General features: G+C 45.0%; 1 protein-coding gene across 2 annotated transcripts in view; it reads right to left on the bottom strand.

The window, feature by feature from the left end:
* Positions 1-26126, bottom strand: part of ADCY1 (adenylate cyclase 1) — a 763759-nt gene that overhangs the window by 244265 nt on the left and 493368 nt on the right. For both annotated transcript variants that reach the window (XM_075827013.1, XM_075827012.1), the window contains one exon: positions 34-189. In XM_075827013.1, the coding sequence (XP_075683128.1) occupies positions 34-189 (156 nt within the window). The remainder of the gene's footprint in view (positions 1-33; positions 190-26126) is intronic.

The raw sequence follows: 26126 nt of genomic DNA on the forward strand, positions 1-26126 counted from the left end.
ATATATTGAGTAGCTTGTACTAATTTTCATTACCTTATCATCATCCTCACAAGTCATTACATTGGAAAAAGGGATTTCCGCCTTGAACATCTTACGACAGTGCATGAGTTGAACTAGGAGATAACAGACAGTCTTGAATTTCATCCTTTTGGCTGGCTTTATGTCAGAAAGAATCAGTCCAGGAAAAATCTGCAAAAATAAAACACATGCATTAAAAATTACTTGGGTAGAACATCGTATCATAGCATTTTTTTCAAGGTCTAATGGCAGTTATTTCAGCACCATGTATGACCTCAAACATTGTTGTTTACCATATGTCAAGTTAATGGGGTTGTCCTCCTGGGATTATTAAAGTATATGGACGACATAGCGGGATTCCCCACTTGGCAGCCATCCTTATTTAGCAAGAGAAGATAGATACTGCAAAGAGCAGGTCCCAATCTGGTAAACTTAGTGCGATCACATATTACGTGGTTGCAAATTAATGTGAATGAGCGCCATGTATTTAGCAAAATGAGAAAGCTCGCCCAGACTGAGATGTGCAAAAATAGTATAAACAAAAGAGCTGCTGCCAAAAGATTACCCAACTGAAGAGTCCTTTTCATATAGTCTTTCAGCCTTCCAGATCTAAGTATGATCAGCAAGAGTTTTGAGTATGTATTTTGGGTGACTACACCTGAGAGCATAAATTACTGTATATGGCCCTTATCAATATTTATGGTATAAGGCTTGCACATTTTAAAATTAAAAACATTGAATATCCTTTTTAAATTGTGTCACATCTCTAAATAATCGGTACTGGCCATTGAACCGAATTTAGTATAATCTTTATTTATTGAAGATTTATTTAAAAATATCAATGGAAAGAAAAATAACATACATTTTTGGTATAGCAGATAGCCTAACCCTGGACTAGTGATTTTAACTAACAAGCCTAGGCAATGCTAGTAATATATCCATGTATATGTCTTCTGAGTCATCAAAAAGAGATCATGCCTTTTCATTAATAGTTACATAGTTGATAAGGTTGAAAAAAGTCACAAGTCCATCAAGTCTAACCTATAATTCTACCGTGTTAATCCAGAGGAAGGCAAAACCCCCATCAGGTTGATGCCAATTGCCTCATTATGGTAAAAATTCCTCCCTGACTCCAAATATGACAATCAAAATAAATCCCTGGATCAACGTCCCATCTACAGAATCTAGTAATCATAGCCTGTAATATTATATTTTTCAAGAAAGGCATCAAGACCCTTCTTGAACTTGTTCAAAGAATCAACCATCACAACATCCTGTGGCAGAGAGTTCCATAATCTGACAGTAAAGAATCCCCGTCTGTGAAGATGGTGGAACCTTTTTTCCCTCTAGAAGTAGAGAATGCCCCCTTGTACTTGTTACAGGTCTAGGTGTAAAATGATCAATAGGAAGATCTCTGTACTGTCCAATTATATATTTGTACATTGTAAATAGATCGCCCCTAAACAATTTTTTTTCTAAACGGAATAACCCCAAGTTTGATAACCTTTCTTGCAAACTGCCCATTCCCTTAATTACCTTGGTCGCCCTTCTTTGCACCTGTTCTAGTTCAGCCATGTTCTTCTTATACACAGGTAGCCAAAATTGTACACAATATTCCATCTGTGGTCTGACTAGTCATTTATATACAGACAAACCATGTTCTAGTCATCTAGCATCTATGTTTCTTTTGATGAATCCCATGATTTTAATTGCCTTGGCAGCAGCTGCCTGGCACTGGTTGCTAAAGGTAAATGTACTGTCTTCAATATCTTCAAATCTTTTACAGTAGTAGTTTTACCCAGTATTTTACCATTTAATGCATAATTGTAAAATCTGTTTCCTTGGCCCAAGTGCATAACCTTACATTTATCCACATTAAACTTCATTTGCCATTTCTCTATCCAAATCCTCAGCTTCCTTAAATCCCTCTGCTGTATTACATTATCCCAGGGTTGCCAACTGTCCGTAAATGTGTGTTTTTTTCTGCCGTCCGTAGCGTCCGGCAGAAAAAAAGTCCTGTCCGAGATTATTCTTTATTCCCCCGGAAGTTTGCACTGCGCATGCGCCAAAATGTACATGCACAGTGCAAAGGCCGCGGCCTGGCATATTTTCAGATTCCGATTGACAGAGGAATCTGAAAATATGCTGCCAAGTCAGATCGGTGCCTGGAATGGACCAATCCAGTCACCTGATCTCACGTCAGCGACATGAGGTCAGGTGACTCAGGTAAGGTGACTGGACTGGTCCACTCCTGGGCCGTCACCGACCCCAGCCAGAAGAGGACCTCTGTCACATGACCACCTCGGCTCCTTGGTGAGTCATGTTAGGAAGAGTGGAGAGTGGTAGCGGTAGGCTACAACTACCACTCTCCACTCTGTTTGCTGTGTGGAGCTATTTACAAGGGGGGGCTGTGCAGAGCTATTTACAAGGGGGGGCATTGTGGAGCTATCTACAAGAGGGGCAGTGTGTGGAGCTATAAACAAGGGGGCAGTGTGGAGCTGTTTACAAGGTGGGCAGTGTGGAGCTATTTACAAGGGGGGCAGTGTGGAGATATATACAAGGGGTCAGTGTGGAGCTGTTTATAAGGGGGGGCAGTGTGGAGCGATTTACAAGGGGGGCAGTGTGGAGCTATTTACAAGGGGGAGCCCTGCGGCACTATTTACAAGGGGGGCAGTGTGGTGCTATTTACAAGGGGGCAGAGTGGAGCTGTGTACAAGGCGGGAAATGTGGAGCTATTTACAAGGGGGGGCAGTGTGGAACTATTTACAAGGGCAGCTGTGTGGTGCTATTTACAAGGGGCGGCAGTGTGGAGCTATTTACAAGAGCGGCAGTGTGGAGCTGTTTACAAGGGGGGCAGTGTGGAGCTGTATACAAGGGGTCAGTGTGGAGCTATATACAAGGGGAGTGGTGTGGAGCTATATACAAGGGGGGCAACGTGGAGCTATTTACAAGGGGGGCAGTGAGGAGCTATTTACAAGGGGGGCAATGTGGAGCTATTTACAAGGGGGATCTGTGCGGCACTATTTACAAGGGGGGCGGTGTGGTACTATTTACAAGGGGGCAGAGTGGAGCTGTGTACAAGGTGGGAAGTGTGGAGCTATTTACAAGGGGGGGCAGTGTGGAGCTATTTACAAGGGCAGCTGTGTGGTGCTATTTACAAGGGGCGGCAGTGTGGAGCTATTTACAAGGGCGGCAGTGTGGAGCTGTTTACAAGGGGGGCAGTGTGGAGCTATTTACAAGGGGCAGTGTGGAGCTATATACAAGGGGGCAGTGTGGAGATATATACAAGGGAGTGGTGTGGAGCTATATACAAGGGGGGCAGTGTGGAGCTATTTACAAGGAGGGTGTAATGACAGGGATAGGGAAACAGACAAGCGAGCCCTAATCTACCCGCCACTCAGTCCCTGCCTACTTGCAACGACCCGCCCTAGGCGACGGGGTACAACTGGGCGACGGTCCCTACACCCAGTAAGTGCACGACAGACAACCAGACAAGGAAACACAGAACAAAGGGAAACGGGGCAGTTGCCCACGGCAACACCGTGAGCAACAAGAGTAGTAAACGAGCCGAGTCAAACCAGGAGAGTACGAGGTGCCAAACGCAGAGCAGGAGAGTAGTGAACAAGCCGAGTCAAACCAGGAGTGTACGAGGTACCAAACGCAGAGCAGAAGAGTAGTAGTAAGCCAGGGTCAATACGAAGCAGGGACAAGTAGTTCAAGAAGCCGCAGCAGGGCCAGGAAACCAACAGAGAAGAATCACAAGCAAGGAGGAACAGGAAAGGCAGGTATAAATAGACAGAGGGCGGGAGCTAGCTCCGTCTGGCCAGGCTGTGATAGGCTCTCCCACTCCTAATCCTGCCATCCTGAGTGGTGGAAGATGGAGTCAGTCTCACAGACATAGAAGCAGGTGCAGACTGATTACCTATGGGCGTGGATACAGAAGCTGTGCCTGGCAGATCCTTAACAGTACCCCCCTTATATGAGGGGCCACCGGACCCTTTCTAGATGGACCTGGTTTATTGGGGAAACGAAGGTAGAACCTCCTGACCAATACCCCAGCGTGAACATCCCGGGCGGGTACCCAAGTCCTCTCCTCAGGCCCGTATCCTCTCCAATGGACCAGGTACTGGAGGGAGCCTTGGACCATCTTGCTGTCCACAATCTTGGCCACCTCGAATTCTACCCCCTCAGGGGTGAGAACGGGGACAGGAGGTTTCCTCGAGGGAGCCAAGGACGGGGAGCAGCGTTTAAGGAGGGAGGCATGAAACACGTCGTGTACTCGAAAAGATGGGGGCAACTCCAGTCGGAAGTAGACAGGATTGAGGACTTCAATGACCTTGTACGGCCCTATAAACCGGGGAGCAAACTTCTTGGACGGGACTTTAAGGCGCAAGTTCTTTGACGATAGCCACACCAGATCCCCGACCATGAACAAGGGGTTAGCAGAACGTCTTCTATCTGCCTGAGTTTTTTGTATGCTCTGGGACGCCTCTAGGTTCTTCTGAACCTGGGCCCAGACTGTGCACAGTTCCCGATGAACGACCTCTACCTCGGGATTGTTGGAACTACCAGGGGAAACGGAGGAGAACCGTGGATTAAACAAAAAATTACAGAAAAAGGGGGAGACCCCTGACGAGTTACTGACCCGGTTATTAAGGGAAAATTCGGCGAGGGTAATGAATGAGACCCAATCATATTGACAGTCAGAGATAAAACACCTTAAATATTGTTCTAGAGACTGATTAGTCCTCTCGGTTTGGCCATTAGTTTCAGGATGGAAGGCAGAGGAGAAGGACAGATCAATCTCCAACTTTTTACAGAAGGCTCTCCAAAACAAAGAAACAAATTGTACCCCTCTGTCAGAAACAATATTGACAGGGACCCCATGGAGACACAGGATGTGTTTGACAAACAAGGTAGCTAACGTCTTAGCATTGGGTAGTTTTTTGAGGGGCACAAAGTGGCACATCTTACTGAAGCGGTCTACTACAACCCACACCACCGATTTGCCTTGAGATGGAGGCAAATCGGTGATAAAATCCATGGAGATATGGGTCCAAGGTCTCTGGGGAATGGGCAAATAATGTAGTAAGCCCGCTGGTCGGGACCTGGGAGTTTTGGACCAAGCACAAACCTCACAAGCGGCGACGTAGGCCTTAACATCTTTAGGCAACCCAGGCCACCAATAGTTTCTGGCAATGAGGTGCTTGGTACCCAGGATGCCTGGATGACCAGATAGTGCGGAGTCATGATTTTCCCTAAGTACCCTTAGCCGGAATTGCAGGGGAACAAACAGCTTGTTCTCAGGAAGGTTCCCGGGAGCTGAACTTTGATCAGCAGCAATTTCAGAGACTAAATCAGAATCAATAGAGGAAATGATTATACCTGGAGGCAAAATACAACAGGATCTTCCTCCGAAGGAGGGCTGGCCATGAAGCTACGCGACAGTGCATCAGCCTTAATATTTTTAGACCCATCCCTATAGGTAACCAAAAAATTGAATCTGGTAAAAAATAACGCCCATCGAGCTTGTCTCGGGTTTAGCCTCCGGGCCGATTCAAGGAAAACCAGATTCTTGTGGTCGGTAAGGACCGTTACCTGGTGCCTAGCCCCTCCAGGAAGTGGCGCCACTCTTCAAATGCCCATTTAATGGCTAAGAGTTTGCGGTTGCCAATATCATAGGATATTGGCACTATCGCCCACTGAGAATAATCTCAGTGGGCGAAAACTTCCTGGAGAAGTAGGCACAGGGACGGAGATGGGTGAGGGACCTGGTACCCTGGGACAAGACAGCCCCCACTCCCACCTCGGACGCGTCAACCTCCACGATAAATGGCTCCATTTGGTTGGGATGTACCAACACCGGGGCCGAGATAAAGCACTTCTTAAGGATCTCAAAAGCCTGGACAGCCTTAGAAGGCCAGTGGAGGAGATCAGCACCTTTGCGAGTGAGGTCCGTAAGAGGCTTAGCGATGACCGAGAAGTTAGCAATAAATCTCCTGTAATAATTAGCGAACACCAAGAAGCACTGTAACGCCTTCAGGGAGGCAGGTTGGACCCATTCCGCCACAGCCTGGACCTTGGCGGGGTCCATGCGGAATTCATGAGGAGTGAGGATTTGACCCAAAAATGGTATCTCCTGCACCACAAACACACATTTTTCGGTCTTCGCAAACAGTTTGTTTTCCCGAAGGACCTGGAGCACCTTCCTGACATGCTCAAAGTGGGAGGACCAGTCCTTGGAAAACACAAGTATGTCATCAAGGTACACTACAAGAAATACCCCCAGGTAATCTCTTAAAATCTTATTTATGAAATTCTGGAAGACCGCAGGAGCATTACACAACCCAAAGGGCATGACGAGGTATTCGAAATGACCTTCGGGCATGTTAAACGCAGTCTTCCACTCATCCCCCTCTTTGATGCGGATAAGGTTATACGCCCCCCGTAGATCAAACTTAGAGAACCATTGGGCCCCCTGAACCTGATTAAAGAGATCAGGAATCAAAGGAAGGGGATACTGGTTCCTTACAGTGACCTTATTCAAGTTACGGTAGTCAATGCATGGCCTAAGACCACCATCCTTCTTCCCTACGAAGAAGAAGCCAGCACCTACCGGAGAAGTAGAGGGACGAATGTAACCCTTGGCCAGGCATTCCTGGATATATTCTCTCATGGCTTCACGTTCGGGACAAGAGAGATTAAATATCCTACCCTTATGGAGCATAGCTCCTGGTACCAAATCGATAGCGCAATCGTATTCTCTATGAGGAGGTAACACTTCGGAGGCCTCCTTCAAGAAAACATCAGCGAAGTCCTGAACAAACTCAGGTAGCGTGTTCACCTCCTCAGGGGGAGAAATAGAATTAACAGAAAAACATGATATCAAGCATTCATTACCCCATTTGGTAAGATCCCCAGTATTCCAGTCAAACGTGGGATTATGCAACTGCAACCAGGGAAGGCCTAAAACCAAATCGGACGATAATCCCTGCATCAACAGTACAGAGCACTGCTCCAAATGCATGGAGCCAAAAAGGAGTTCAAAAACAGGGGTATGCTGTGTAAAATAACCATTAGCAAGAGGAGTGGAGTCGATACCCACTACCGGGACAGGTTTAGGCAAATCAATCAAAGGCATAGCTAGAGACATAGCAAATTCCACAGACATGATATTAGCAGACAACCCTGAATCCACGAAAGCACTGCCGGTAGCAGACCTACCACCAAAAGAGACCTGAAAGGGAAGCAAGATTTTATTACGTTTCATATTTACGGGAAATACCTGTGCGCCCAAGTGACCTCCCCGATGATCACTTAGGCGCCGAAGTTTTCCGGCTGCTTATTCTTACGCCTAGGACAGGTGTTCACTTGATGCTTGTCATCCCCACAATAGAAGCAGAGACCATTCTTCCTGCGGAACTCTCTACGTTGTTGGGGGGACACGGAGGCCCCGAGTTGCATAGGTACCTCCGAGTCTTCCGTGCAAGAACGAAGCAACGGAACCTCGGGAGGCATCATGGGGGAGTCAGAGCAGAAAACACATAAACGTTCACGTTGTCGTTCCCTGAGACGTCGGTCAAGTCGTACCGCTAAAGCCATAACCTGGTCTAGGGAGTCAGAAGAGGGATAGCTAACTAGCAGGTCCTTCAGGGCGTTCGACAGACCCAACCTAAACTGGTACCTTAAGGCAGGGTAATTCCACCGAGAAGCTACGCACCACTTCCTAAAGTCAGAGCAATACTCCTCAACAGGTCTCTTACCCTGACGTAAGGTCACCAGCTGACTCTCGGCAAAGGCAGTCCTGTCAGTCTCATCATAAATGAGTCCGAGAGCAAAAAAGAAAAGATCAACGGAGGAAAGTTCAGGGGCGTCAGGAGCCAAGGAGAAGGCCCATTCTTGGGGCCCTTCCTGGAGCCGGGGCATAATTATACCCACCCGCTGGCTCTCAGAACCTGAGGAGTGGGGCTTTAAACGAAAATAGAGCCTACAACTCTCCCAAAAGGAGAGAAAAGTCTTCCGGTCCCCTGAGAACCGGTCAGGCAACTTGAGGTGGGGTTCAAGAGGTGAGGTGAGGGGCACTACCATGGTAGCATCAGGCTGGTTGACCCTCTGAGCCAGGGCCTGGACCTGTAGGGAGAGACCCTGCATTTGCTGAACCAGGGTTTCAAGGGGGTCCATAGTGGTGTGAGGGAGGGACCAGGGTAGAGTAGGTATATGGGCTTGTGATTATGTAATGACAGGGATAGGGAAACAGACAAGTGAGCCCTAATCTACCCGCCACTCAGTCCCTGCCTACTTGCAACGACCCGCCCTAGGCGACGGGGTACAACTGGGCGACGGTCCCTACACCCAGTAAGTGCACGACAGACAACCAGACAAGGAAACACAGAACAAAGGGAAACGGGGCAGTTGCCCACGGCAACACCGTGAGCAACAAGAGTAGTAAACGAGCCGAGTCAAACCAGGAGAGTACGAGGTGCCAAACGCAGAGCAGGAGAGTAGTGAACAAGGAGAGTCAAACCAGGAGTGTACGAGGTACCAAACACAGAGCAGAAGAGTAGTCAGTAAGCCAGGGTCAATACGAAGCAGGGACAAGTAGTTCAAGAAGCTGCAGCAGGGCCAGGAAACCAACAGAGAAGAATCACAAGCAAGGAGGAACAGGAAAGGCAGGTATAAATAGACAGAGGGCGGGAGCTAGCTCCGTCTGGCCAGGCTGTGATAGGCTCTCCCACTCCTAAGCCTGCCATCCTGAGTGGTGGAAGATGGAGTCAGTCTCACAGACATAGAAGCAGGTGTAGACTGATTACCTATGGGCGTGGATACAGAAGCTGTGCCTGTCAGATCCTTAACAGAGGGCAGTGTGGAGCTGTTTACAAGGGGCAGTGTGGAGCTGTTTACAAGGGGGGCAGTGTGGAGGTATTTACAAGGGGGGGCAGTGTGGAGCTATACACAAGGGGGGCATTGTGGAGCTGTTTACAAGGGAGGCAGTGTGGAGCTATTTACAAGGGGGCAGTGTGGAGCTATATACAAGGGGGCAGTGTGGAGCTATATAAAAGGGGAGTGGTGTGGAGCTATATACAAGGGGGCAGTGTGGAGCTATTTACAAGGGGGGCAGTATGGAGCTGTTTACAAGGGGGGCAGTGTGGAGCTGTTTACAAGGAGGGGCAGTGTGGAGCTATTTACAAGGGGATCAGTGTGGAGCTGTTTACAAGGGGGGCAGTGTGGAGCTGTTTACAAGGAGGGCAGTGTGGTGCTGTTTACAAGGGGGGCAGAGTGGAGCTATCTACAAGGGGAGCAGTGTGGAGCTATTTACAAGGGGGACAGTGTGAAGCTATTTACAAGAAGGGACAGTGTGGAGCTATTTACAAGGGGGGGCAGTGTGGAGCTATTTACAAGGGGGACAGTGTGAAGCTATTTACAAGAAGGGACAGTGTAGAGCTATTTACAAGGGGGGACAGTGTGGAGCTATTTACAAGGGGGGCAGTGTGGAGCTATTTACAAGGGGGGCAACGTGGAGCTATTTACAAGGGGGAGCTGTGCGGGACTATTTACAAGGGGGCGGTGTGGTGCTATTTACAAGGGGGCAGAGTGGAGCTGTGTACAAGGCGGGAAGTGTGGAGCTATTTACAAGGGGGGGCAGTGTGGAGCTATTTACAAGGGCAGCTGTGTGGTGCTATTTACAAGGGGGGGCAGTGTGAAGCTATTTACAAGGGGAGCAACGTGGAGCTATTTACAAGGGGGGCAGTTTGGAGCTATTTACAAGGGGGAGCTGTGCCGCACTATTTACAAGGGGGGCTGTGTGGATTTATTTACAAGGGGGGCAGTGTAGAGCTGTTTATAAGGGGGGCAGTGTGGAGCTATTTACAAGGGGGGACAGTGTGGAGCTATTTACAAGGGGGAGCTGTGCGCCACTATTTACAAGGGGGGCAGTGTGGTGCTATTTAATAGGGGGCAGAGTGGAGCTGTGTACAAGGGGGGAAGTGTGGAGCTATTTACAAGGGGCGGCTGTGTGGAGCTATTTACAAGGGCTGCGGTGTGGTGCTATTTACAAGGGGCGGCAGTGTGGAGCTATTTACAAGGTGGGCTGTGTGGTGCTATTTAGAAGGCGGGGCAGTGCGGTGCGGTGCTATTTACAAGGGGGGCTGTGTGAAGCTATTTACAAGGGGGGAGTGTGGGACTATTTGCAAAGGGGGGCAGTGTGGCACTATCTACAAGGGGGGTTGTGTGGCGCTATCTAAAAGGTGGTGATGTGTGTGGCGCTATGTACAGGGGGCACAAAGGGAACGGTTACTGATGGGGCACTTTTATTGGGTCGAGCACTAAGGGATCATTATTAACGTCTGGGACACTGTGGATTATGAGTTTGTTTAGATGATAGGGTATAGGTGTGGAGGGTGCTAGAAAAGCGAGAAACCAACATGTCTGTGTGTCAAATTCTGCAGAGAAGAGTCGTGGCTGGAATAAGTCGTCACAGTGGTCTGGGCTGGATAGAGAATAAAAAGGGAAAGTGAATGACTAATCAGAGAAAACATCACCTAAGTTAGCGGGGGAAAGATACAAGCGGAGATGTGATTGGTGAGTCACTCTTAGAACACTGCACAGTGCACAGGCAACGATTTTGTAATGTGTCCGTAAAAATTTTGGCCTGTCCGTGATTTTTAGCTCAGTTGTCCAGAAATTTGTGAAGCCCTGCATTATCCTCCTCTGTGTTGATTACTTTACAGAGCTAAGTATCATCTGCAAATACTGAAATTATACTCTGTAAACTCCCTATAAAGTCATTAATAAAAATAATTAAAAAAAAAAAGAGGGCCCAATACTGACCCCTTAACCATTCGATCATGGAGGAAAGGTAGGCAAACATCAATGGTATAAAATGAGACACTTAGTAGATTTTAAGAAATTACATAAGACACCATACGTTTTTAAGTCTTGAGCAACCCTATACAAAGGTGTTGAAAGTATGGTATGTGTCTGGGGGGAAATGGCAACAGCCTGGAAAACTTACAAAAAGCGTAGGAGGCAGTTTTTTTGTTTTTTTTTTAAAGTCAGTCTCTTGTAGACATCAAAGGACCTGTTAGAGCAGATAGCATTTCTTTATGTTCATCTGTAGAAATGGAAGAAAGAGTCTGAGACCATCGGTAACAGGCTCTGTCAAGTTTATTAGAAGATACAGTTAACAATTGTCTGTACAGTTTGAATAATGGTTTAGCCAACATCTCCTGCGGCACCTAATCCTCCACCGGGGATGTACATAGTCTAACATTATATCCTGCAAACCAAAGAGCGTGTCTAAGCTGGAAGAAACAAAACCTGAGATGAATCGGGATCTGGTGTTTGGATCTAAGTTGTGCAAAAGTAGCTATTTTATCCTCCACCACCATATCCTCCAAGGTTAATATACCCAGGGTTGCCCATTCACTAGGGTTAGGTCATTTTCGTAACTGTGGCATGAGCGGGTTGTTCCAAAGTGGTGTCCTAGGTGACCAGGACACCTCTTCTGAGTTAAAGAGTGATAATTATCTCTGCCAGACCTTCAGAGTAGTCTGTATTGGGATTGTAAGCATGTGTCCCGGGGGTGGGGGGGCTGTCTATAAATAGAGTTCACAAGGGCTTTATACGAACCAAGAGGTGAAGCTTCCAGCACAGTACAGGGGTTGAAGTGTCTAAAGGTAAACCACCATCAAACGTAAACCAGTTGGCTAGCAAGGAAGTAACGATATAGATTCAGGATTGCCAGCTCACCCTGCTCAGTGGGTTGTTGTAGTGTGCCCAGGGCAATTCTAGGAGTACCCCCTGCCCAAATAAAAGATCTAAGATCTTTGTCAATATTGGAGTAGAGCGATAATGGTAGCCATACTGGAGAATTGTGAAAAACGTACAACAATCTAGGTAGAGACTTCATTTTAAACAAATTAATTCTGCCAGGAACTGTTAGACGGAGGTGTTTCCATCTTTCAAAGTCCATCTTGAGACGCTGTATCAAAGGAGTGGTATTATAAGGTATAAAACTACAGATATCAGAGCTAATCATTATGCCTAGAAAGATAATTTTCTCCGCCCATTGCAGTGGGAAAGGAAGTGCAACTTCCCTAGCCATGTAATCTATCGCCATTACTAAAGATTTGGACAAATTAACACATAGTCCAGAGAAGGACGTAAATAAATCAAGCAGAGATAACATCACCTGCAGAGATGGACCTGGATCTTTGAGGAATAGTAGCGTATCATCCGCGTAGAGAGAGAGACACACTCCTCCCTTCAACCCATCTCAAAACCCTTTATATCAGGAGAGGCTCCTATAGATAGCGCAAGTGGCTCAATAGCCAATGCAAAAAGAAAAAGGGATAGTGGGCAACCTTATCTAGTCCCTCGGGCTATTGTGAATGAGGGGGAGAGGTGACAGTTGTTTTTAATACTTGCTACAGGTTGGGGGAATATTAACTGCACCCATCGAAAAAATCTGGGTCCAAATCCAAATTAGTCTAGTACAGACTACAGATAAGACTACTCTACCATTTCAAACGCTTTTCGAGGTCTAAAGAGGCAACAATTCTGGGGCTACCCGACCCTATAGTAGATGATGTGTTAGTAAATAGCCTTGAAATGTTAACATCTGTGGCCTTGCTTGGCATGAAACCAGATTGGTCCGGATGAATAAAATGAGAAATTATTTTTTGGAGATGCATCGCCCAAATTTTGTCTAATATTTTAATATCACAATTAAGGAGTGAAATAGGCCGGTATGAGCCACATTTTTTAGGATCTTTACGGGGCTTGGGGATGAGCACTATAAGAGCCTCTCTCATAGAAGGGGGAGGGTATTATTCCCATCAAAGGATTGAAAAAGATTAAGTAAATGAGGGGCAATCAGTTCAACATGCAATTTATACCACTCTATGGGGAGGCCACGCAGGTCTGGGGTTTTCCTGTTCGGAAAGGAGCGAAAAGCCTTAGTTAGAGAGTGTATTCACGTTGCTTTGCTGAGAAGGTAGTAAAGGCCGAGGAGTCCCTAGTCCTGAGATATTCCTCCTCTGCCAGAGTCAATTCAGCCGCCAATACTGTACATTGTTTAGCTAGTTCCCTTCTATGCGAGGAGATTGTCCGTATAACCACCCCGCTAATCTATGCTTTCAAGGCATCCCATACCAGATTGCTATCTGTTGAACCTGAATTAGTGTTCTAGAAACCTGTAATTTCTCTTGCTAGGGAGGTTGCAACTTCAGCACAGGAGAACCATAAGGAACTCAATCTCCAAATCTTATGTTTGGCAACTTCAGGGAATCCCAGAGTGACCATAAGGGGGGAGTGGTCCAAGATTCCCAGAGGGAGGTACTATGCATTTACCACATATGCTAAAGAGGCATTATTTCCAAACACCTAGTCAATTCGGGTAAGGAACTATAAGCAGGTGAATGGCATGAGTAAACTACAGAATGAGGATAACGAGCCAGCCAAATTTCCCGTAAATGATACGTTGCAGCCCAGTAAGCCAGAGGGAAACTACAACCCGGGACTCCCCCCAGTTTATCTAATTCAAAGTGCAGAAAAAGACTGAAGTCCCTGAGGAGTAGAAGAGGAGCAGGACCAAACTCTGTCACCAGCATCATTATGTCAGTGAGTAATTGGACAGTGGCCGGAGGAGGATTATAGACAATCACTATAATAAAGGATGTAAGTTGGATCTGGCATAACAGCACAATAAATATCCCCCTAGGATCTGTTTTAACAGATGTAACCTCACATTGTAAAGATTTGTGAACCAGCAAAGAGACCCCACCGGAGTAACTGGAATAAGAAGCATGATAACCATGCCTGAACCAAAGTGGTGGCAGAGCACGCAATTTGGGACCAAGGAAATTAGTCTCTTGTAAAAGTATATTATGCGGATTGTATGTGGACAGAAAATTTAAAACTAAGGACGTTTTAAGTTTGTCATTAACCCCTTAATGACCGAGCCTGTTTGGACCTTAATGACCAAGCCAGATTTGTCAAATCTGGTATGTCTGACTTTATCAGAGAATAACTCTGTTAAAATGTTGAATATCCAAGTAATTCTGACATAGTTTTTTCGTCACATGTTGTACTTTATTTTAGTGGTAAAAGTAGACATACAATTTGCGGAAATTAATAAAAAAATAGAAAAATGGAAGAAATTTTGTAAAAATTAAATTTTTTCCCTATTTTTAACTGCAATATGTCACATATGTACACACATACTGTACAGTTTTTTTAATTAAATACACTACCGTTCAAAAGTTTAGGGTCACTTAGAAATTTCCTTATTTTTGCAAGAAAAGCACAGTTTTTTTCAATGAAGATAACATTATATTAATCAGAAATACACTCTATACATTGTGAATGTGCTAAATGACTATTCTAGCTTCAAACGTCTGGTTTTTAATGCAATATCTACATAGGTGTATAGAGGCCCATTTCTAGCAACCATCACTCCAGTGTTCTAATGGTACATTGTGTTTGCTAACTGTCTTAGAAGGCTAATGGATGATTAGAAAACACTTGAAAACCCTTGTGCAATTATGTTAGCACTGCTGAAACTGTTTTGCTGTTTAGAGGGGCTATAAAACTGACCCTCCTTTGAGCTAGTTGAGAATCTGGAGCATTACATTTGTAGGTTCGATTAAACTCTCAAAATGGCTAGAAAAACAGAGCTTTCATGTGAAACTCGAAAGTCTATTCTTGTTCTTAGAAATGAAGGCTATTCCATGCGAGAAATTGCCAAGAAACTGAAGATTTCCTACAACGATGTGTACTACTCCCTTCAGAGGACAGCACAAACAGGCTCTAACCAGAGTAGAAAGAGAAATGGGAGGCCCCGCTGCACAACTGAGCAACAAGACAAGTACATTAGAGTCTCTAGTTTGAGAAATAGACGCCTCACAGGTCCTCAACTGGCAGCTTCATTAAATAGTACCCGCAAAACGCCAGAGTTAACGTCTACAGTGAAGAGGCGACTCCGGGATGCTGGCCTTCAGGGCAGAGTGGCAAAGAAAAAGCCATATCTGAGACTGGCTAATAAAAAGAAAAGATTAATATGGGCAAAAGCACACAGACATTGGACAGAGGAAGATTGGAAAAAAGTGTTATGGACAGACGAATCGAAGTTTGAGGTGTTTGGATCACACAGAAGAACATTTGTGAGACGCAGAACAACTGAAAAGATGCTGGAAGAGTGCCTAACACCATCTGTCAAGCATGGTGAAGGTAATGTGATGGTCTGGGGTTGCTTTGGTGCTGGTAAAGTGGGAGATTTGTACAAGGTAAAAGGGATTTTGAATAAGGAAGGCTATCACTCCATTTTGCAATGCCATGCCATACCCTGTGGACAGCGCTTGATTGGAGCCAATTTCACCCTACAACAGGACAATGACCCAAAGCACACCTCCAAATTATGCAAGAACTATTTAGGGAAGAAGCAGGAAGCCGGTATTCTATCTGTAATGGAGTGGCCAGCGCAGTCACCAGATCTCAACCCCATAGAGCTGTTGTGGAAGCAGTTTGACCGTATGGTACGCAAGAAGTGCCCATCAAGCCAATCCAACTTGTGGGAGGGCCTTCTGGAAGCATGGGGTGAAATTTCTCCCGATTACCTCAGCAAATTAACAGCTAGAATGCCAAAGGTCTGCAATGCTGTAATTGCTGCAAATGGAGCATTCTTTGACGGAAGCAAAGTTTGAAGGAGAAAATTATTATTTGAAATAAAAATCATTATTTCTAACCTTGTCAATGTCTTGACTATGTTTTCTAGTCATTTTGCAACTCATTTGATAAATTGGAAAACACAAAATTGTCTGGGTGACCCCAAACTTTTGAACGGTAGTGCACGTCTGAAATTCCGGAGCTGTTTTCTGCTGAAAATGCCCACCATAGCTGTCCCCACAGTATAATGTCCCTATAGCTGCAACACAGTATATTGCCACCTATAGCTGTCACATACAGTATAATGCCCCATACAGTATAATGCCCCTATAGCTGCCCAATACTGTATAATGCCCCCATAGCTGCCCCATACAGTATAATGCCCCCATACAGTATAAGGCCCCCATAGCTGCCCCATACAGTATAATGCCCCCCATACAGTGTAATGCCCTCCATAGCTGTCACATACAGTAAAATGCCCCATAGCTGCCCCATACAGTATAATGCCCCATATACAGTATAATGCCCCCCGTAGCTGTCCCATACAGTATAATGCCCCATACAGTATAATGCCCCTCAGCAGCTAACATATGAGCCCCCTGCTCCCATACCCAGTATAATGCCCCCGTATGTATGTGCCTAATACAAAAATAATAACATAATTACTTACCTATTCCCGTTCCCACGACGGGGTGAGGAGATCCTTATCCTCCTCTGCACTGTGCTGTGAGTGACTCGGCGCAGACTGGCCCGATGACGTCACTACATCGCCATGCGGACGCAAATTCAGTTGGAAGCAGGATGAGTACGGTCAGCGCTGTGTGGCAACGGGGGTCCTGCGGACATTGGTGTCAGGGGTTTCCCCAGAAATGGAGTCCCGAAGCAGAGCCGCTACCGCTCTGCCTGGGACTCCTCCCCTCCTTACATCACTGTCCATATATGGACAGTGATGCTGTGATGATGACAGCGTCAGCACCTGGCTGCCGAGTGGGCCCCCCCCCCCAAGTGTAGTGGGCCCCGGCTTTTGCCCAGGTTTGCCGGGTGCTGACGCCGGCCCTGAATGCTGCCCTGACACTATTACAACTTAGGGCCAGGAAAGGGTGGACCCTCTGTGGAGAAGACTCTCCTGAAGACGTGGACGCCACTTTGTGCATAGGGGTGGTGAGTGACTTTAGCAGCTTGCTGCCACTGACATTGTGGGTGTGCTACAACCTCCATGCTGTCCCTCCCTATACCGCACAGATGTAATCTGGATATAATGAGACACATGGAGGATCTTCCCCCTTCTCCATGCATATAATTCTCTAACATATGTTTGGCTGTGCACTGATCTGAGGTGACTCTCTGCCCTTACACCATCTTGCTACTCAGGGTACTCCCATAATGGCCCCCTCCAGACAACCGAAAATTACGGACAAGATGAACAAACCCCCACTGGTCCTGCATCTGGGCCGCACACTGCAGCCTTCTGAGGCCTCCGCCTCTTTCCATCACTGTCGACTCCCTCCTGAACCGTCCATGTTAGACGTGCTGAAGGCTATTACGGAATCTCTTACGATTCTAACTGAGAAAATTTATGCCCTTCAGACGGACTTTGGTCTTCTCTGAGCTGATGTGCATACACTATGTGAAAGAGCTACTGAGTCTGAGAGGCGTATTTCTGACTTGGAAGATGTAGTGACTCCACTGATATCAAGGGTCGACACTTTAGAAGCGCAACAGTCCACATGGCGGGCTAAAATCAATGACATGGAAAACCGCTTGCGTAGATATAACATCTGCTTCATCAGCATGCCTGAAGGTGTGGAAAAGCCAGACGCTGCTACATTCTTGGAAAATTTGCCCAAATCAACATTTGGGGATACTGCCTTTTTTCCTATGTTTTGTGTGGAGCGTGTGCATCAGATCCCAATTAGAACTCCTCCACCTGTGGCACCGCCACGTCCTTTCATTGCCAGGTTTCTGAATTTCAAAGACAGGGATAAATTGCTGGAACTTGCAAGGAAACAGGGGCCTTTGAAACATACCAATCAGGATGTGAGAGTCTTTCCTGACTACTCGGTGGAAGTACAAAAACCAGAGGCAGCAATTTACAGAGGCTAATATATGTCTGAGGGAGAAACAAATCGTCTATTCTATGTTATACCCCACCAAACTCAGACTAGAGCCTCCTTAAGTCGCAGAAAATTCTTAAATACTGCCAATAAGTTTTTTAATTGTGGTCAATAAGGTACCTTGTTATGCTAAACAGGAAACAATGGGATTTTAACAGACCCACCTGAGCACAATACAATGAGTACGGTGCTACCCAGAGAAATTCTGTCAATAAGGATGGAAATAGAAACGGGGGAAACCGCCAGAAAAAGTAGGAACGCGGCTCAAGGGTTGAGAAATTATCCAATTTTATTAACAACAATATATAAAAATATGAAAAAAAAAAATGATATTATAGGTGACCCTGCATTACATACCAAGCCGCGTAAAAGTATAACAACCTGATTGTACCGTTCCATCCTCTCAGTCAGTTGATGGGGCTGATATCTTATCATGTTTGTAATTTAGTCTATGCGGATAGCACCGCCGGGTGTACTTGCATGATCTGTATTGTACTATTTCATGTGTGTGATCTATTATGCTATTTAATGTATTTCCCTGCTAGGGTTTATGTTAATTACCGTAATTAAGGTTGTTATACTTTTTACCTGACCGGGTATGTGACGTCGTTTTAGATATGATGCAGGATCACCTATGATGCCAATTTTTTTTCCATATTTTTATATATTGTTAATAGCATTTGATATTTTCTTAACCCTTGAGCTGAGTGCCTGCTTTTCCCTGGGTTTTCCCCATCTTTATTTCCATCCTTATTGACCTTATTATGGTACTTAAAAAAATAGCACCACACCTGTCCACAGGTCATGTGTGGTAAGAAGCCATGTTTTCCTAATGCTGGTCAACCTTCTAACCCCTTGCCGTACCATGACAAATCTATACATCATGGTGTGGGGGGGGGGGGGCATGGAATGGCCTTACTCCATACTGAGCCCACTCCATACTTTGCAGGTGTCAGCTGTGTCTTATAGGTGACACCTCACACTAATGGCCAGGATAAGAGTCAACTCCAGTTTTGGACATTTAACCCCTTAATGACCGGGCCATTTTGTGCGTCAATGACCAAGGATTATTTTTTATTTTTTCACTGTTGCATTCTAAGGGTATGTGCACACGACAACGCCAATTTGGCTGAAATTACGGAGCTGTTTTCAGGAGAAAACAGTTCCTGAATTTCAGACGTAATTGCATGCACTCGCGTTTTTTGCGGCATCTTTTACGGACGTAATTGGAGCTGTTCTTCATTGGAGTCAATGTAAAACGGCTCCAATTACGTCCCAAGAAGTGCCCTGCACTTCTTTGACGCGGCTGTAATTTTACACGCCGTCTTTTGACAGTGACGCGTAAAATGCCAGCTCTTCTGCAAAGAACATCGTAAGACCCATTGCAAGCAATGGGCAGATGTTTGTCGACGTATTGGAGCCGTCTTTTCAGGCGTAATCCGAGGCGTAAAATGCCTCCATTATGCCTGAAAATTGGCCATGTGCACATACCCTTAGAGTCGTAACATTTTTTTTATTCAGTCGACATGGCCGTATAAGGGCTTGTTTTTTGTGGGACGAGTTGTATTTTTCAATTGCATAATTTTTGGGTGCATATAATATATTGATTAACTTTTATTAACTTTATTTTAGTAAAGAATTGCAAATAAACGGCTATTCCAGCATTGTTTTTCACGTTATACATTTACGCCGTTCACTATGCGGCATAAATAACACGTTACCTTTACCCTATGGGTCAGCACGATTATGGGGATACCAAATATGTAGAGGTTTTATATTTTCCTACGTTTGCAAAACAAAAACCCTTTAAAAAAAAACAAATACTTGTTTTGCATCGTCGCATTTCAATAGACGTAAGTTTTTTTTTTCCGTATGTGGGCTTGTTTTTTGCGGGACAATGTGTTTTCATTGCTAGTATTTTGGGGGACATGGGACTTATTGATTAACTTTTATTTTATTTTTTATGGTGGGAATATGAGAAAAAAAGGAATTTTGCCATTGTTTTTTGCGTTCTTTTTGGACGCCGTTCACCCAGCAGTTTAATTAATGCCTTAACTTTATTGTTTGAGTCGTTACGATTGCGGTGATACCATACATGTGTATGTGCTACATTTGTTTTACACTTTTACTAAATAAAACTACTTTTTAGGAAAGAAATTGGTTTTATTTTATTTTTACTGTAATTTTTTTTTCTCAAACTTTATTTAACTGTTTTACATTTTAGTTTTTTTGTCCCACTAGGGGACTTCACCATGCAATCTGCTGATCGCTTATATAATGCTTTGGTATACTTAGTATACCAAAGCATTATTGCCTGTCAGTGTAAAACTGACAGGCAATCTATTAGGCCATTGCCTCTGGCATGGTCTAATAGGCAGATGCTGAAGGCAGACCTGGGGGCCTTTGTTAGGTCCCTGGCTGCCATGGAAACCCGACGGCGCCCTACAATTTCTTTGCGTGGGGCGTCGATGGGGTGACAGAGGGAGCTCTCTCCCTCTGTCAAACACATAAGGTGCCGCTGTCGCTATTGACAGCGGCATCTAATGGGTTAAACTGACGGAATCGGAGCGCGATTCGATTCTGGCAGTTGCAGCAGGAGCCAGGCTGTGTATAACAGCTGTGCTCCTGCAGCTGATCTCGTGGATACACTGGCAGTACCCACCCGATCAGAGGAACGGCTATATCCGTCACTATGTGGGAACGAACACCTGCTTGCGACTGAAATATCCGTTGATCGTCGTTAAGGGGTTAGTCACTTAGATGTCGCAGTCAATAGCGACCGCTACATCTATGCTATTAGAAAGTTGGGCGTGTGCGATCGTGGGGTGCCGATGGTTTTCATGGCAACCTGGAGGCCTAATAAAGGCCCCAGGACTGCCAAATTTCCGCTCCTGCTAAACCCTGGCAGAGGCAGGGCTTGAAAGGAGCTGGTAAAAAGCATAATACACTGCAATATTTAAGTACAGAAAAATAAAAAAAAATATATGGCTTTTGGAAAGTGGGGAAAAAAACTAAAATGAAAAAGTGTTCAGATGATTTGTTTTACTATATTGCTAATGTGTGTTAATATTTGTTGTTGTATGAATATGTATTGTAAATGGGGCTATAACTACAAATCAATATCCCCTTGGGGGTGAATAAAGTTTTATCTAATCTAATCTACAGCTTCTCCCCCTTCCCTGCCCAGAAACACAGTGATTTTATAGTATACAGCTTCCATTCCCGACTGTGTATTCAACTGGTAATAGCTCCAGTTGTGTCACAGCCAGATCCTGGTGTCATATGAAAGACTAGAATCTCCTCTTTCCTATGCCACCAGAACCGCTGTTCTAGGTGGTCCACAACCCGAGATATGGCTGTTTGAAGTGATCCCTTCCCTCTAGAATGTTTCTCATACTGTGTGAAGCAGCTTCATGCTGATAGGACAGCGTCAGATGCTGTGACGTAGCTCCACCTCAGGAGAATCGCTGCGGTTACCTCTCACTTGTCTAATAAAGGCTCATTTACATATGTAGAAAAAAAGCTTATAACTTAAAATAATACCACTTTTGCATTTATAGCTTATGTTATGTTTATTAAAGTATGTTCACACGCTTACTAAAAAGCGCCTGAAAATACGGAGCTGTCTTCAAGGGAAAACAGCTCCTGATTTTCAGATGTTTTTTAAGCCACTCGCGATTTTCGCAGCGTTTTTAACGGCCGTTTTTGGAGCTGTTTTTCTATAGAGTCAATGAACAACGGCTCCAAAATCGGCCCAAGAAGTGACTGGGCACTTTTTTTTCGCGGGTGTCTTTTTACACGCCGTTATTTAAAAACGAGGCGTAAAAAAATGCCCCGTAGGAACAGAACGCCATATTTGCCATTGAAATCAATGGGCAGATGTTTGTAGGCGTTCTGCTTCCGTTTTTTCAGGCGTTTTTCGAGGCGTAAAAGCCCCGAAATACGCCTGAAAATACTCCGTGTGCACATACCCTTACAGTTATGAAAAACTATGCAAAAGTATAAAGTGCAACAATTGTATATAAACAGATGAGTGTCCCTTCGAAAACTCTAAGGCATTGTTCACACGGTGCTCAAACAAACCGACGTGTAAACGCGTCAAAAACGCTACAGTTTTTGCAAAGTGCTTTTTTAAGTACAGGCGTTTTTGGTCACGTTTTTTGATGCATTTTGGGGCTCTTTTGAAGCGTTTTTAGGAGCCCGAGTGCCGGCCGGTAAAATCGGCCATTCTGCCCGGCCGGTTTGCATAAAGTTTTGCATCCGTGCCGGGCCGGGCAGATCTGGACAGTGACATCAGCGGCAACTCCTGAAGGGGAATCCCCATGTGTTCGGGGATTCCGCTTCAGGAGTTTCCCCTGATGTCACTGCCCAGATATGGACAGAGACATCAAGCGCTCTGTCCAGGAGCGGAATCCCCGAACACACAGGGATTCCGCTCCTTCAAGGAGCTAAAGTGCGGCTAGCACATAGCAGAGCGGGGAGATACCTCCCTGCTCTGCTATAATGGCGTCGCTGCAGTAGTAGCAGCCGCAGCAGCAGCAGCTGCTAGCGGCGCCATCGAAGTGTCGCCGGGCCAGGGCGCTTTTAAAACAAGCAGGGGAAGGGAGCCAGCGCAGCGCTCCCTTCCACCTGCTGTACACCCCGGCCCTGCCACACAGTGTACAGCGATGCCATTCGTCAGAATGGCATCAACTCCTCCTCCTCACATGCACTCTGCGCTGTGAGGAGGAGGAGATAGAGCGCAAGCGCCGGAAAACCCGGCCATCACTCGGGACACATCCCGGTGATGGCCGTGTATTACCCGGCCCCATAGACTTCTACGGGAGCCGGGCGGCCGGGCACCCGGCCGAAGATAGAGCATGTCTTATTTTTCGACGGCCGGTTTTCCCGGCCGTCAAAAAATCGGTGGTGTGAATAGCCCCACTAGGGGTCTATTATTCCTAATGCAGCCAGGTGCCGGACGATTTATGAACGGCCGGCACCCGGCCGGGAAACCCTGTCGTGGGAATGAGGCCTTAGGCGCATTTTTCTTGTGTTTTACGTGCCAAGAATTGACCCGATGCTTCTTTTTTTACATGACACGTTTTTTAAACACGCGCGCATAAAAAAAAACCCACATCATATGCACTCCAATGTGTTTTTCCATTGATGTCATTGGTAAGCTTAAAGCATGCATTTTTGCCGCGTTTTTGGGCGTGTAAAACGTGGCATAAAAATGCAGTGTAAACTGCTTCTTTTTTTACACGACACGTTTTTCAACACGCGTTGTATGCACTACAATGCTTAAAGCATGTGTTTTTCGGCACGTAAAACGTGGCAAAAAAACACCATGTGAACAGGGCCTAAAGCTACTTTCACACAACAGTGAAAAATGGCCGTGTAATGGCCGTTTTTTTTAACGACCGACACACGGCCGTTTTCAGAACAGTGAAGTTCTATGGGTGTATTCATACAGCCTTTTTTTAACGGCCTGTGAATACCGGCCGTCAAAAAATAGAACTGGTTCTATTTTTGACCTTTTCACGGTGCATTGGCCCCCATAAAAATCAGTGGAACAGTTTTTAACGGCCATTTTTCAGAAATCGGTCCTTGTGACGGCCTTTCAACAGGATTCATGGTACTGATTGAATGCACTGGGTTATGATTCTAGCATTTTATTGCATTCTACTGTCGCCTACTAATGCTGGCTTTACTGTATCCTATTGTGTTGTGCTATTTTTTATTAATGCTGGCTTCATTGAGTATTCAATTGTCATTATGTAAACTGGGTATTCATGTCGTAATTTCTAGGATATATTTTTTTGTACCCAGTTATTTATGCGTGTCCAATTTTGGACTATTAGGGTATGTTCACATGCACTGTTTTCAGGCATAATTCGGCCGTCTTACGCCTCGAATTATGCCTGAAAAAAACGCCCCTAATACGCCTACAAAAATCTACCCATTGCTTTCAATGGGAATTATGATGTTCTGTTCCCACGAGCCTTTATTTTACGCGTCACTGTCAAAATACAGCCCCTAAAATGACGGCTCGTCAAAAGATGTGAAGGATACTTCTTGGGACGTTTTTGGAGGCGTTCTTCATCGACTCCATTGAAAAACAGCTCCAAAAACGTCTGTGAAAAACGCTGCGAAAAACGCGATTTGCTACAAAAACGTCTGAAAATCAGGAGCAGTTTTCGTATTTTCAGACGTTTCTGGTCACTGCGTATGAACATACCCTTATGCTAGCTATACACATAACTCCTTGATTAGTTACAGAACAAATGAATAATTATAAAAAGGCGTTTAGCATATAAATGAACATATTCACATTCGTTAATATTTTGTGTCTTGTCTAGTACGCTGCTTGCTTCAATTCGTCACAAGTGTGTCACATACCCCCTGGCCATTAATATATACAGTACTGTATTTTTCGGACCATAGGACACACTGGACCATAAGATGCACCTATAATTTGTAGCATAAAAGAGGAGAAAAAAGGTTTTGCCTTTAACTGTACATTTCCTGGGTAATATTCAGACAATAGAGTATAGATACAGTACCACTGTGCCCCAATACAATGCCAGCCACAGTGCCTAAATACAATCCCAGCCACAGTGCCCCATTACAATGCCAGCCACAGTGCCCCCATAATGCCAGCCACAGTGCCCCATAAGAATACCAACCACAGTGCTCCAATGCCAGCCATATTGCCCCCAATACAATGTCAGCCACAGGAATAAAAGATATTGGCAGCCAGGGCCAGATTAATGGTGTCTAGGATATGGAGCAGGTCATTTATAGCTGCTACCTACTAACTTGGGGACGTTCACCAACTCCTGACGAAAATAATAACGTTACTTTACATTTTAAGCTATATTGCTGACATGGCTCCTACCTATAGCTACACTTTGCTTTTTCCTTCAGAACAATATCACTGTTAACAGACATGGACATATTTACATCTCTGGTTGGGTTCACACCTGCGTTGGTTTATTCCGTTGTTCTGGTCCATCAGAGGAGCCGAACAACGGAATACCGGAAGCAAAGGTTCAATTGCACTACGGACACCACCAGCTGCAGACAGAACCCATTGACTTAATTGGGTTCCATCGGCTTTCTGTCGGGGTGTCCATGGTTTTACCAAAAACAGTAGCGCAGCATAATGCGCTATTGTTTTCTGTAATCTCGGCCGGGTCTGCTACGGAGGCTCCTAACAGAGCCTGCAATGTATATGTGAACAGAGCCTAATGCTGTCAAAAGCATAATGACTGAATACATCCTCGTGTACTCAATTTGCCTCACTTTTTTTACTACAATATTATATAGGAATAATAATCCCATACAATACCAACATAATAACAAAAACATAATCATAACTTTCAATTTGTAAATAATACCTATGCAATGCCTAAAAATAGTGTAATACAGCATCGTATAACACTGTCTAAAAGCAAGTGATGCTGAACTAATACCTACAGTACTCAAATAATACTTCCATTCAAAGTCAAAATAATATCACCATGCCATGTGTAAATAATATCCCCATACAGAGCTCCTAAAAGAACATAAAATACACGGAATATAAGGACTTCTTTTAATTACACGCACAGGACAACATGGTACTCTACTCTCTCTCTCACTTAGGACACATCCTCCAGGACTGCCATCTTCTGTTGCCATCTTCTGACTTCTTTTTTTAATTATTGTTTTCAAAAACGTACAAATATACATATAGAAGTATAAATATAAACCCAATTCCACCCCACTGACTTGTGACACACCCACAGGAAGTGTTTTTCCATAAACCCACATATGCAAACGTTTCTCTTCCAACACCCTCAATCTATAAATATATTCCTCAAACAATACAATCTTATTTATCAGCTGTCTTCATTTATACAGATGGACCTCTGACTCCACCTGCCATCTTATTACGACTGTATTCCAAACTATTGTATTTTTGCTCAGCCTTAGTGCTATATACTATGTATCAAAAACAAATTGTAAACCCATCAGAGGTTTGCAAGACAGCCTTTCCCAAAACTTTTAATTTTCCTGATTTCTTCTTAGGGCATGTTCAGTTATCGGATTTGCTACGGAATTCCGCTGTGGCCAGGTAGCGGCAAATTTCCGCCAAGTCTGAACATGCCCTTATGGGGTCTGATCAGTTTTTTTTTTAATATACAGAATATACAGTCCACACAGTTACTTATCACACAACCATGTGAATACAGCATTAGGCTATAATTAAGAAAAATGCATCTATAATACAAAGGTATTATAGGGTTTGTATTGCACAACAGCACTCTGACCCACAAATTCCAGGTAATCTAAGTTTTGTGGTGA

The sequence above is a fragment of the Rhinoderma darwinii genome, chromosome 5, assembly GCF_050947455.1.
Source record: "Rhinoderma darwinii isolate aRhiDar2 chromosome 5, aRhiDar2.hap1, whole genome shotgun sequence".
Classification (NCBI taxonomy): domain Eukaryota; kingdom Metazoa; phylum Chordata; class Amphibia; order Anura; family Rhinodermatidae; genus Rhinoderma; species Rhinoderma darwinii.